Below are 15,020 nucleotides of genomic sequence, written 5' to 3'. Positions count from 1 at the left end.
CATTTCCCAAACTATTGATATCGGCATTTAAATTTCAGTAAATATTCATGATGAAGATTCTGATAAATTAAAAACGGACGGTCAACCATGTTCTGAGTGATGGCGTTACAAAGTCTGTCCACCAGAGGACGCTCTTCAACGTCCCTGTTAATGATGGTGTTGCATAGTCTGTCCACCAGAGGACGCTCTACAACGTCCCTGTTAGTGATGGCGTTGCATAGTCTGTCCACCAGAGGACGCTCTACAACGTCCCTGTTAGTGATGGCGTTGCATAGTCTGTCCACCAGAGGACGCTCTACAACGTCCCTGTTAGTGATGGCGTTACATAGTCTGTCCACCAGAGGACGCTCTACAACGTCCCTGTTAGTGATGGTGTTACATAGTCTGTCCACCAGAGGACGCTCTACAACGTCCCTGTTAGTGATGGTGTTGCATAGTCTGTCCACCAGAGGACGCTCTACAACGTCCCTGTTAGTGATGGCGTTGCATAGTCTGTCCACCAGAGGACGCTCTACAACGTCCCTGTTAGTGATGGTGTTGCATAGTCTGTCCACCAGAGGACGCTCTACAACGTCCCTGTTAGTGATGGCTAGAGAAAAATAATTTGCTTGTTATTGTTGATTCAGATTTTAGAACATGTGATCCACAACAGCCTAGCTATATGGTCGGAACAATGGGATGTTGGAGCAGGGGGTTATTGTTTCAAAAGAAAGGGAAGTAAGACTAGTGGGCTGCGGGACCAAAGGGAATTCTTCGGGTTATTGAGAGGTCAGGGAGGACATTTTCTCAGAATGCAGCATTGAAAATGTGCTTAGAAATATAGGAAATATTGGATAGGATATAACAACACAATGTAATTCTGCTATTCCTCATTACTTTCCACTTATTTCCATTTTAAACAAATTCACGGTGCCACTGTGCGCCCCCCTCCCGTCTAGCCCTGCCCCAGGTTCTTAGTTTTTTTAGTTTTTGTGGGTTCACGTCCTAAACTGGTTTCAGAAGGAGCAGACTGGCACGTTCTGGTCGAGATTCCCTGTTTGAATGTTCAGCAAAAATCTAGAGAGAAAGAGTGGGTCCAAAAGTGCAAGCAGTGCTGCAACTGCGCAAGAAATGCAGCATCATCAGCTATTGTACATTTCAGGGTGCTGGTTCAGACCTCTCAGCTCCCGTTTTAGTAACTTCCAAATACCCCCAAAAAATACATTCAAAACTCAGCAAAAAACCTTTAATGTTGACTATAAATACTATAAAGTTACATTTTACACAGAATACAGTCACCCTTTGTATTTCAAAATACATAAATAAATATGTAAAGTACCTTATAGGTGTACCTAAGTACAAAACTTGAGTAAATGTGACACAGACGTATAAACACACATTTGTGCATGGAAAAATTGCTGTGTACTGTGTTTCTGTCTGTCTTCCTAATGAGCTGAGACTTCTCTTCCAGAGAGGATCAGACCTCAGAGGAGCTCAGAAAACTCTCAGGGATTTAAAATCTCTCTCTCTCTCTCTCTCTCTCTCTCTCTCTCTTTACAGTGTCTCTCTATGTCTCTTGCCCCCCTCCCCCCTTCCCTCTCTGCTCTCTAATCGCTGTGTTGTGGTGCTGTCGTTCTCTCCTCCCTCTCCTCTCCGGGCTGTATATAAGTGTGGATGGCTGTCTCGTGTTTTCAGACTCAGAGAGGGGAATGACCAGAGACCTGTCAGACTCACGGCACAGAGGGCCACCATGACCCCCGCGGTGACCCCAAAGAACAGACCCCCGCCTTCCCCCGGACAGCTGATCATCGGCTTGTGTGCGGCATCTACAGGTGAGTTGTTAAAGTAACAAGTGACTGACTCTCCCTTTTATAATAGCTACAAAATAATCAAGTTTGCAGCTTTTGTTTTTGCAGCAGAGGACGATAAAACGTATTTTCTTTAAACTCTGAGGGAGGCGGGAACCCTGTGTGCTACAGCATGGCTCGAGCGTAGACTGGGTGATGCAGGAAGGGGAAGGAGGGGGAGAGTGCCCTGCCATGCCAGGAATGTTGGCTCACCCTTAACAATACCCTTGCAGTGGAGAAAGTTTTTGTAATGTAGAAATCGGTCGCACAGCAGTGCATTTTTCAAGTCCCTGAGCAGTGTTTTTCACCCGGCAGGCAATAACGTTCTGCTCAAAAACTGCACACCAGTCACAATGGAGACATTAAAAAAGGTCCCATTTAGGTGGAGTTGTCGTCATTTAGCAGACGCTCTGACTCATAAAGACTTCGACACGGGAGGGCACGGTTTTCGAGGAATGTCAGTGAGAGCAGCTGGATGAGAGTTCATCACAGGCGGCTATAAAAAGGTCCTTTCAGTTTAAGGGAGCACGTTGTTTTCCGGGTCCGCCCTCCACAGAGAGACAGAGGGTTAACGTGTCTGGGGTTAAGGATCAAAGGAAGCAGGGAGCGTCTTGATTCAGGATATATTAAAGCTTTAGAGCATTGAGCTCTGCAGCGAAATGAGACGAGCAGAGACGAGTTGGCGTGAGGGTTGCTCTGCCCACAGGTGACTCAGTGGGGAATTCAGCTGAAGAACTACTTCCACTAAAACGTGAAAATATGTTACAGTTGCATTTTGTCCATACATCAGAGAGGAACTTCACACGGTACAGCAGCACAAGAGCAGTTTTTGTTTGATTTTTTAAACAAAAGGGACATTTTGTGAATGATACTGCAGATAAGAAATACTAATATTGGCATCTGTCTCAAACATCCCATATTGCTCTAGCTCTAATTCACGTTGTGTGTGTGTTTGTTTGTTTGTTTTATTTGGATCCCCATTAGCTTCAGCATTCACTAAAAGCTTTTTTTCCTGGGGTCCTACAGTCTTTCCTTTGTGTATAAAAGCATGTGCCAATGAAAATCTTATCTAAAGAGTTAGGATTTTTTTAATCTTAGATGAAAATCTTCATTAAAAAATACAAACGTGCTTGAATATTCTCACTTAAAAGCATCACTGAACGTATTAACCCTACTTTTTACTAGACTATCCTACATCATATTGTGTTAACATATCTTACTATATAAAATACTATATTATATTTCTATTACGTCGGTATATTAATAGAGTCAACGCTAAGTGTCATTACATAATCACATTATATCATTATTATCCACGCCTCTGTCACTTTACCTCGTAAACTTTGTCTTTAATTGCTCTTGCATAGTTTCTATCTTCAGCTCAGCTCTTATTTTAGGTGTAAAACCCTTTTATTATCTTTTTTCCTTGCTCATTTACCTGTTCTGTTGTCTTGGAGCTGCTGCAACACCTGAATTGAAAGAGAAAGGATTTCCCCTTTTCCTGGGGGGAATTTACTAAAGGTTTTCACAACATTCACAGTCAGTATCCGCTGATAAAACGTCTTCCTCCACCTTCCTCCACCTTCCTCCATGATGGACGGTTTGCACTGACGTCCCCTTGACAGTGAGCCAACAGGAAGTTGCTATGAATGAGTAGAGTTCTGGTATCGAGGCAAAATACAAAAAAAAAAAAGTAAAGATCCAAGATCCATGCTTGTCAATCATCATGTAGTTTCCCTTTGAAAAAAGATCAGATGTTTTCAGATTCCAATATTTCCATTAGTTTAGTTTTTTCTCTCTTCCTCTGAGGTCATCCATCTGTTTTTCTCCATCTGAGAAAATCCTCCCTAAACCTAAACTGACCAATCGCCACGGTCCTGGCTCTGCTGGGGTGGTGAGATTTCATCCTTGGTGGTTCCCGTCCTCCAGCTTGTTGTTTCCAGGCTCTCGTGTGAGGAACATGAATCGCGACCACATTCAGTCACCAGGAATATTTGTTGAAATGCTTTTCTTTGCTCTGGTTAACATGGTTTAACCAATCTGTGTGTGTGTGTGTGTGCTTCACGGAAAGTGCTGATGCAGGGTTGTGTTGCTGAGTGTTTTAAGAGGTGATGGAGGAGACAAGCTACAGTCAAGTGTGGAGTTCTTTTGTTTTTAATGGTTCATTTTTAGTTGAAGCATCAGAGAGCTCCTCTGTGTGTTGAGACCACCCTCGGTCTGATAAAGCACTTCATGCTCAGTTGCAAAAACTCTTTAAACCGCAGTTAGTCTTGCATTGCCAGACCTACCTCCCCAGCGCAGTGGAAGAAGGTCCGCACACCATTCTGGGATTGGTGAAATACACTCTGCTGTGGTTTATTGGCATTTCTTTCAAACAATCACCAGTGTCTCAGTCCGTAGGGAGTTGGGTTGGGATCCGGAGGGTCTCAGGTTCAATGGACCTAATTACCGAGTGTGGACTGGTAGATGGAGAGATGCCAGATCCCCTCCTGGGCACTGCCACGGTGTGTGTGCTGAGTTTAGCTCGCCAAAATAATGTAACAGACATCCAAAAAGAAGGACATACGGTGAAATTTCAGGCAGCAATACGGAGCAATCCCGGAAGTGGAATGTCATGGATATAGACTAGTACACAGTCGACATTAGCCCTTTTGAAAGGGGTGCTGGAGCACTTAAAAAAAAACAATTGCAAAAAAAAAAGTATTTGTAAATCCATTGTAAGCTAATGCCTTGGTAGTGCTTTTCAGCCGATATTCAAAATCGCATAAATCTTAAATTTTCAAAAAGGTATTGATACATTTTGGAAATAAACATCCGATTTCATTTGTAATACCACCTCACCTTTGACTGATAAAACTTACATCCAAACTTACACCTGATTCAGGTCTACAGGTTTGTTGGATAAGCAGCATGAAAAGTCCAAAGCTTTCGGAGTGTCTGAAGCGTCCTAGCAGCCAGAATCAGGGTAAAAATGTGACTCGGTGACGTCTGTCGATGTTGGAACATATTTACGTGACAGATGGCGTATGTGAGAGAATCTTTATTTTGGCTCCCGCCCCGATCGGCCCTCCATCAGGGGGTCGGCTCGATTCCCAAACATCAAACCGAGGAGACGCTGCTTCCTCTCCTGGCATCTCTGAATGTACTCGACTTAGAAACGCCTCATGCAAACAACATTTACTCCTGAGTTCAAAATGCTTTATCTGGGCATGAAATGCACTAGTGTGCTAGGTGTAAATGGTGTCAAATGAGCTCCTTTGAGGTGGCTGAGGTTGGGTGCACTGCTCCCCACATCAAAGATGAGGAAAACTGGCTTCAGTTCTCACAGGAACACACGATAAAAGACCATGAAGTGATCTGTTATCAGCTGTGCAGGGTTACAGAGAACTGCAAGGTGCTCCTCTTGGCCTTTGCCCCGGCATCCTCATCTGGTTCAGGAAACCGTTTACACTTCAGACGGGCAACTGTGCCTCAAGTTCACCCCATTTTTCCAACAGAGACAGTGAAAATTAGACGGTTTCTCTCTTTCTTGTTTATGTTAGATGATTGCAGCTATTCCTCAAGAGCCACAGACATCAACACACTCTTATCTTAATCGATGCCAGACCAGCCCGCGGCTCCAAGCTCCTCCGGTTAAATCATCCACTTTGACACAAAGCCAGACTGTAAACATGAACTCCAATACGTTTAACCTGAAGCTGCTCCTTCCATCTCCATCTTTTATCGCAACAACAACTGTGGACCTGGACTGTGGTTGCATAGCAGTTTTGATCAGAGGTTTATTTTGAAGTCCCACCAGAAAACTGTCCTCACCTGAACCACCACGGTATTGGCTGTTGGTATGTTGGGCACCTAACTTTTAACCATCATGTGGTCTTCCCACTGAGCAAGAACTTGTTGTCCATCTGGTTCAAAATTGAAAATGAATCTTTTTAAAAACATTTTTGTCACTTTTTCCAACGCTTTTTTAAATTCATGGTCAATAAACCTAATTTATATGACAGTATACTTAATACTAGTTACAGTCAGAGGATGTTGAGAGGATCACAGATCAAAGTTGTGTCGGAGTTAGGGTTTTTAAACACTCTTCATTTTAAGAAAAAAAATCTTCTTTTTTTATATATATATATATGTATGGCTTCCATACAAAATATATCCATGTATCCATGTTATATCTGGGCAATTTAGTGAAAAAAAAACAACTATATTTCCTAATTTAAAAACTTTGAAAGCGGGTCAAAGTTGACCCAGTGACAACCCAGGGGTTAACACATGTTGATGATAAAAACTGAAGCATACATGTTCTGCAAAAAAACATCTGGGAGACGACAAGTGAATTATCCAGCTGAAATGTATCTGGTGTAGACAGTCAACGGTTAAAGATGAAATATCAGAGTTGCACAAACCCATGTGTACTTCCAAGTGTTGCGTATGAGAACTTATCTGTAAAGTGATCCATGATGGTATCCACAGAGAAAGTGAAACCTCATAGTAGAAATCTGTCACTCCTTGATATCGCCCAACCAGGACCAGGAAGGCTATAAAGAGAATAATCAGAAACATTCCTATCATCAAATCAAGCCTGCTCGGGACTACATTCCGTGTTGTGCTTTAGTGTCATACTGTAGTTGGCTTTGAAAAAGGATCTTCTTTCACAAAGAGCAGAAATATTTCCAAACCTATAAGGGAAAACTGGCAAGAGCACAAAGAAAGGAAAAGCCTTTGATTCCAAACCAACATGACTCAGATTTGGGAAAAAAAACTCACAAACTTCTTAGAACTTTTCATACTAATGGACGTGAAACAATGCCTAGGATTTCTCAATTCTCAAAGAATAGAAGTACAGATCAGGTTGCTATAAGATAAGATAAGATAAGATAATTTGTTTATTAGTCCCCAATGGGGAAATTACTGCACTACACTCTGTGTACACACTTTTGTTAGTACTCGCACACATGCCTGAAATACACACACATGCTCAGGACCTATACATGCACTATACATGGACAGATGTCAGAGTGAGTCAGAATATATATATATATATATATATATATATATATATATATATATATATATATATATATATCATATAGCGTCAGAATGAACTGATGAGATTGCATTTTCAACACTGGGAAGTGTAAAACACAATATATAACACATATAAACACAACAAAACACTGTTGCTAGGCCACAACAAAACAGTCCTGTTACTTTTCAGAAAGGTGTTACATGTAAACATGTTTATCGTACACTTTGTTTGGTGGCAATGTTCGCCATGCTAACATGTTAGCTTATACCTTGTAAAGTCAGAGATGAAGTTAAAACACTTGAACTAACTTCAATGCCACACAACGCTTTAGCACACACAATATTAAGAGAAAGTAGGCCCTCAAGCTTTAGCATACATTTTCTTCAGCTGGGTGTATGCTAGACTTTGTTAGATAATAGTAGCTCTTCGATGCTAATGCGTTAGCATAAAAATCCTTAAAGAAGAGCTTAGGCAAAAGATGTCTGCAGATTAATCAGTGACAAAAACACTTAGTTAGTTGGTTAGTTGGTAGGTTTGTTAGTCAGTACATTAGTTAGCAAGTAAGTAAGTAAGTTCAAGGTAAGTAGTAATATTATATATGTATGTATATAACAGTATATGTATATAAAGTAAATAGTCAAACTTACTTACAAGACATTATTCAATTAAGAATTAATAGTTAAAGTAAGAAAATAAGTTAGTAAGTAGTAAGTAAGTAGGTAAATAAGTAAGTGAATAAATAAATTAGGAAGTGAATAATTTAATTAGTCAGTGAGGACGTAAGTTCAAGGTCAGTAGTAAAATTATATATAGTTGTATTTAAAATTATATTTAAAGTAAAGAGTCAAACTTACTTACTGAACATTATTCAGTTAAGAACTATTAGTTAGTTAGTAAGAAAGTAAGAAAATAAGTTAGTAAGTAGTAAGTAGGTAGGTAAATAAGTAAGTGAATAAATAAGTTAGGAAGTGAATAATTTAGTTAGTCAGTGAGGAAGTAAGTAAGTTCAAGGTAAGTAGTAATATTATATATAAGAAGTAAATAAGAATAGGAAAGTAAGGAAATAAGTTGGTAAGTAGTAATTAAGTAGGTACATAAGTAAGTAAATAAATAAGTCAGTAAGTAATTAAGTAAGTTCAAGGTAAGCAGGAAGACATCTTTACAAGTAAAGTTATCAAAGTCCAAATAATGTCCAGAGTAAATCTGATGGATGTTCTGCGATTTATGAAAAGTCCACTAGTGAGAAAACATGACAACAAGAAGTCAGACGTCTTATTCGTCTTTCTCTCTGCATGTTTGGTTCAACTATCTGTACATGGGACGCAGAGACACAGTGAACGCTCAACCTCACTGGGACATTTGGCAGGGAAGCCTTTCATTATGGTCTGAGGCTTCAGCTCTGGTCAGAGGAGGACTACATGTGGACAGGAAAGCAGCGGTTTGTTCATCTGAAGTCCTTGTTTCAATCCCTGGGTGTCAACTGACTTCCTCTCTGTGACCTCTGACCCCTGGGTGTCGCGGAAATGAGCCAGGAACTATTTTTTATGCCTCAATGGTTTAGGACATTGGAACATTTAAATCCACATAAGAGACGGAATTACAATGGACAAAAAAGCCAATAGAAGTTAAGTAACAACTAAGTAAAATAAAATCAGAACAAAAGTCTGTGAAATGACCTGTGATTGGCCAGAGTCTCAAATCACGGGCAACATTTTCTAAAGCCTGAAAAACAGTGATGAGGAGCTGCAGAAGTCTAGTTTTCTCTCAGACCACTTGACTTACAATATGCTGAAATATTATTGTGGAATTTTTTCCCAACCAAGCCAAAAATAAACTGTTTATGGCAGCTTTAAAATGAACGTGATATTACCTAAAGTATCCTCAATATGGTGCTTGACCAGCAAGAAAACCTTTACGTTTTCCTCCCTAACATGTTTCACTCTGTTAGACTATTTGTAATTAACCTTGTTTTCTCTGCTGAACGATTATCATGGAATTTTGCCCAACAACGTCTAAAACAAATTGCCTATCATAACCTTGACTTTATTGAATTGTAGTTGTTTGGGGCTGCACCTATCTATCTATCTATCTATCTATCTGTCTGTCTATCCATCGTATACCAATAAATTCTCTGAAAACTTCTCTCTTTCCAAGGACCGTTAAATAAAATGTTAACAGCTGGATAAATGAGGATTTAATTCATGTCAAAATGTCAGCGTGCCGACAACATCCCAGATTTTTAACTGACTTGAACATGGAAAAAAAACAATTGGCTTGTAAAATCACATGTAAAAGCAAATGCAAAAGCTTTCATGTTCCGCTGTTGTGCTTGACGTTCATTTACAAGACAAGCTGTGGATGACCAGCTTGGGTGTAAATTCAGAGGAACTGTTGACCTCATCCAGCTGTGACTTCCATAAACTCATCAAACAATTTAAAGAAGGTCAATTGAAGTTGAAGAGACTTCTGCCGATGGGCTGAAACACTTCCCACTGTCATTAAAAAAAAATCTTTGGGTTTTGTGCATCTGCTTTTTGTTCTGTCAGCTTTGTGACATTCTGCAGAGACGTGTCTGAACCCCGAGGTTGGAAAATTGTGGAACAAATGTTGCTCACAGTATAACAGATTACAGACCTTGAGAGAAAGAAGCCACAGAATCAAGACAATAAAATTTAAAAAAAATGTATATGACAGCTGTGGTCATGAGAATCATGGGAGCTAAAAATGTCTAAAAAAGGTCTCTACCTTTCCCCCCTATCCCTCCTCAGGATGATTGACAGCTCCACCTCCTGAACCCCAGGATGCCTGTGGTGCCAGTGGGCGGGACATCTTCCTCCCACCATGTCGTACCTGTTGCCCTCACCTGCTCCTGGCTGCTCGTGCTCCTCCACGCTGCCTTCGGTCAGAAACCCGCCAAGCTGCCTCTGATTGGCCGGAAGCCTTTCATCGCCGCCTGGAACGCCCCGCTGGACATGTGCACCATCAAGTACAACATCACCACCAACGCCAACCGCCTCTTCCACATTCATGGGAGCCCGCGTGCTGATTGGACGGGCCAGAACGTCACCATCTTCTACGCCAACCGGCTGGGTTACTACCCCCACTACACGCCGCAGGGCACTGCCGTGCACGGCGGCCTGCCGCAGAACTGCAGCCTGGACCAGCACCTGTTCAAAGCCTATCAGGACATCAACCACTTCATCCCCTCAGAGGACTTCCGCGGCCTGGCCGTCATTGACTGGGAGTTCTGGCGGCCTCAGTGGAGCCGTAACTGGCACAAGAAGGACATCTACCGGCGCAAGTCGAAGGAGATGACCGCCAAGGCGTACTTCAACGTGACGGCGGCACAGGTGGAGGAGCTGGCACGGCGGCGGTTTGAGAAGAGCGCCAAGGCGTTCATGCAAAGAACTATCCAGCTGGGGACGCGCCTGCGCCCCAACGGCCTCTGGGGTTTCTACCTCTACCCCGACTGCCACAACTACAACCTGCATGAGCAGAACTACACTGGCTTCTGCCCCCTGCTGGAGAGGCTGAGGAACGACGAGCTGCTGTGGCTGTGGAACAGCAGCACGGCGCTCTTCCCCTCCGTGGCCATACGGAAAAGTCACACCAACAGCATCAGCAACCTGCACTTCTCCCAGCACAGGATCCGAGAGTCGCTCCGTGTCGCCTCACTGACCTCCAAGGAGTACGACCTCCCCACCTACGTGTACCTGAGGCTGGGCTACCGAGACGAGGCCCTGGCCTTCCTCACCATGGTAAGACAACAATGTCCTTGTTTAACTTTTAAGTATTAAGCACATCATTGTATTACTTAGCTCTGATTGGACAGTTATTTCCTTCCATATCCACTGTACTCTCATTTCCCAAGCAAAGAAATCCTCTGAACTTAATCCTGAGTCATCGGCCAATATTATCGGCCAATATTACGCTTTTTTGTTTTAAAAATGTTCATCAGAATCATTTATTATGACAAGTAAATGATTCTGATAAATGAAGATTGAAAAAATAAAAATGGACAGTCAACCATGTTATGAGTGATGGACCTTCATAGTCTGTCCACCAGAGGACGCTCTACAACGTCCCTGTTAGTGATGGCGTTGCATAGTCTGTCCACCAGAGGACGCTCTACAACGTCCCTGTTAGTGACGGCGTTGCATAGTCTGTCCACCAGAGATTTTTTAAAATATACTGTATATCGGATTTTTAAATAACCAAATATTTATATTGGTTTCGGCGTTAAAAGTCCTTTATCGCTCAGGCTATAATTAACAGCCCTAGTTGACATAGCCCTAGCAACCTGTCCCACTCCCCCCCCCCCCCCCCCCCCCCCCCCCCCCCCCCTTGCACACACAAACACACATGCACATTCATCTAAAGTAGGCCTACTTCTACCTGTCATATTGTTTATATTGTTGTTTTCATTTAAAGAATGACCTCAATTCTGAGTAGAGTAAAAAAAAAAAAAATTCTCATTTTGTCAAACATTGCAACATGTAAGGTTAGTTAGTACTCACAAGTTCATTGGGTTTGCATGAAGAACGGAGAGCTGAAGACTGGGTGAGGAATGGTGGGGAGAGGCTGTGAGTGGGTGTCCAGCAGACAACAGTCCAACATGGCGCCCATACAGGTGGCAAAAGTTCAGGGCGGGAGCAGAGACACTTGAAAGTCTGTCATTATGGCTCTGGGCGGGACATATCGACGCCTCACAGTGTCCTCCGAGAGTTTTCTGGTCCTCTCTGAAAAAATATTTTGTTACCTGAGTCACTTAAATCAACAGAAAGCTCACATTTCAGCTGACATTGAGTCAGTTTTAGCATTAGCTCTTCCTTTCTCCCCCATAACCACTGGCAGGTGAGGAAAGTTAGGGACAGCCAAAACAATACAAGAGTTGGGCTCTTGTTAAGTAACTCAGAATTGGAATCAAGTAAGATACATACATTGAGTAAAGGTACTTTCCACTGCTACTTACACACCTTTTGTTTCTACTGTAGATGAACGTTTTGTTTGGTGGGAAAGCATCATGAGCCATGAGCAACTTAAATCTTTGACATAAAGATGGACTTTTCCTCACAACAATGGCAGTCTGCCCAGTTTACCTTTTGTCATTGCCATCTAGTGGAGAACCCCAGAAAGCTTCTCAGGGTAAACACAAATCCAGATTGTATAGATTGTATGTTTCCTTGTCCTGGACCACACCACCAAAACCAGAGGGAGTTGTCTTTGGCTGCTTGTCTGCAGATTCATTGAGGAGTTTCAGAATTAAACTTTCAAATATGCGTGTAGGGCAAGTATAAGGCATGACGACTTAACGTGAATGCATGTTTCTTCCATCTATTCTTTTGGTAGTAATTCAGTTCTTCTTCACTTGATGTTGAACAGAATCAGAAGCGCCATCTTGTGGCCAATTTGTCATTCCTTCCGATCACTTAAAAATCATTTTTTATGTTAGAAATAAATGTCTTTACAAATTAATTAAACTGAATAAACATGATGGTTATGCGCTTTGATAACAAAGCATAATGCCATTTCAATGTGGTGTGATAACTTAGCTTTGTGGTTCATTAAAATACCCTTGTGCTTCCATGTATCTCTTGTAAAAACTAAATGAGTGTTCCCTAAACGTTGGTTCTGGGCCCGGTGTTGTTTAAGTAAAGTGATGTGTTTCCTGCAGAAAGATCTGATCCACACAATCGGGGAGAGCGCTGCTCTGGGAGCTGCAGGATTCGTCATCTGGGGGGACTTGAACCTGACCTCGTCCAGGGTGGGTGTACCTTGCCTTTTACCAAAAATACAAAAATCTGTATCCTCTCTTACTTTCTCTAAAAATCCAACCGGCTGTCTCACAAAGGGAAAAGTCTGACAGCTTGAAGCATAAAGAATATTTCTGTGCAGGTCATATGTTGTGGAAGATCTATTGTCAAACTTTTCCTTTTGAATTTGTGCTGTTGAGACACAGGAAGTCTGACCACGGTGCACTTTCATGTGAAAAATTACATTCTTTTCTTAACTCCAAACAAGCCACAGCAGTAAAAATATAGTCAGACAATAGACAGTTGACATCATGTGGTCGCTGCGTGTTGGTGTGAATGCGCTCTGACATTTTGACAACTAATGTGCAAGCTTTTACGGCCTGCAGTGACCCTGTCTGCTTTGAAAAGACTTCCTCCAGACAGCATCTGACTGTCTCACAATCTAGGGGAGTGTTAAAATTGCATACGTTTTTATAGTTTTTTCAAAAAAGTTGAAAAGCAATTTGCACTCTCTTAGTCTAAACTCTTATAACCTGCTGCATCAGCTTGGTGTGGAGTATCTTAATGTAGCTGCCAAACCTGATCATTATATCTGTACTTACACTGAATCTTTTACTCTAAGTCAGGGGTCTTCAACAGGGGGTCCGCGACCCCTAGGGGGTCCGCGGGGGTACTGCATGGGGGTCGCGAAAGTTTTGGTTGATTAGACTTCTTTTTATATCCCCCCCCCCCCCCCTCCCTGCAATTTTTTCCACCAATTGAAATGTCTTTAAATACACATTAACATGAATTCAACACACTGTACTAAACAGATAAATGGAGGCAGAAGATGTCTTTCAGTCATCAATGCACACATGGCACTATAGGACCAGTTTGATATAACACAATTTTATACAATATATATAATTAGGGGGTCCCCGCTCCATCTCGCCATCAGTTTGGGGGTCCTTGGCCTGGAAAACGTTGAAGACCCCTGCTCTAAGTCACTCGGAAAGTTAAACACCTTTGTTTTAAATCAGATTGTGCGCCGCAATCACCTTTGTTTGCATGAGAAGAATCTAAGATATTGATGCTAACAAAGTGTCGTTTTGTCTCCGCAGCATAACTGCACAAAGGTGAAAACCTTCCTGAGCCACCGCCTGGGTCAGTACATTACCAACGTGACGCGGGCCGCTGAGGTCTGTAGTGACTTCCTGTGCCAGAGTAATGGCCGCTGCGTCCGGCGGGACCCCCTCGCCCCCCATTACCTTCACCTGAGTGCCGCCAGTTTCCACATCCGGCCCTCCAACGACGGGGACTTTGCCGTCACCGGGTGGCACTCGCAGCACGAGCTGCAGCTGCTGACCAAGAGGTTTCACTGCCACTGCTACGAGGGCTACGAGGGGGAGCGCTGCGACAGCATCAACCTAGTGAAGGAGGACGACGGACCGCGGAGGGACGAGGATGAGGACGAGCAGGAGAGGCTGAGGACGGCGTGGGAGGACGAGCAACGTGGGAGGGAAGTGAAAGAGAGGGAGAGCGAAGCGCCACTGAACAGCTCCAGCTTACACCTGATGTTGCTGATGCTCCTGTTGAACATATCGTTACTAAACACGGCCGTATGATGCACGATGACAAAAGGAGGGATAATTTTTCAATGCTGCTGTGTACTTTCCAACACACAGACAGAATGACGTTTTTCATTTAAGATGGAGACAGACTGGCTTTCGGCTGGATTTGAACCCAAACTGTTACTGTTTCAGCTGATGCACCACCAGCAGCCTGTTTCAAAGACTTAACAAATGTTGTTCGGTGTTAGTGAATCCAAAAGTTATAATTTTAATGCGTTTCCAGACCACACACAGAATCACTTCCCTTTCTTAGATTTGTTCAGTTATTCAAATAGGTCTGGTGTTGTGCTCGTTAACTGCTGTTTTCCTTGCTCAATTATGGATAAAACATGAAAGCAAAGTCAGAATAATTAATGATGAAAAATACTGGACACTAATACAGTCCGACTGTTAGTCTTTTACACCCAATATCATGTCTAGTTCCCAGAATCCAAAGCAGTTCCTTTAAACTTCTAATTTCCTTCAACCAACAGTCCAACAAGACTCAAACGTTGTCCATGGTTGAGGCGGCGCACATGGTCGCCGCGAGCCGTCTGGTCGTTCATGCTAATTGTGGTCAAGCAGTCAGACCAGCGGTTAGAGAGGCTCCAAGAACGGACTTCTTCTCTTCTGCAGCTAATCAATGCAGCTCGATGTCTAAGTTGTGACCAGATCTTGGACGGCTCGGCGCTCAGACTCTTCACACACGGTCGCCCAGGCCGCAGTTGCTAATATAGCCACCCACACCGCCATGAATGTGCCTAACCTCTGTGAGGTTGTAATTAGCAACATTAGTGATTTAAGCTAATTGCTATCGTTGGCA

General features: G+C 42.7%; 1 protein-coding gene across 1 annotated transcript; it reads left to right on the top strand.

The window, feature by feature from the left end:
- The first annotated feature begins 1,575 nt into the window (after positions 1–1,575).
- On the top strand, positions 1,576–15,020 carry LOC117949729 (hyaluronidase-4). The gene is made up of 4 exons (XM_034880257.1): positions 1,576–1,811; positions 9,624–10,613; positions 12,530–12,619; positions 13,709–15,020. Exons 2-4 carry the CDS (start codon positions 9,657–9,659, stop codon positions 14,210–14,212), a joined length of 1,551 nt encoding a protein of 516 aa, XP_034736148.1. The 5' UTR covers positions 1,576–1,811; positions 9,624–9,656; the 3' UTR covers positions 14,213–15,020.

Source organism: Etheostoma cragini, chromosome 8, assembly GCF_013103735.1.
Source record: "Etheostoma cragini isolate CJK2018 chromosome 8, CSU_Ecrag_1.0, whole genome shotgun sequence".
NCBI classification, from domain to species: domain Eukaryota; kingdom Metazoa; phylum Chordata; class Actinopteri; order Perciformes; family Percidae; genus Etheostoma; species Etheostoma cragini.
This window is presented reverse-complemented; position numbering and strand designations above follow the sequence as displayed.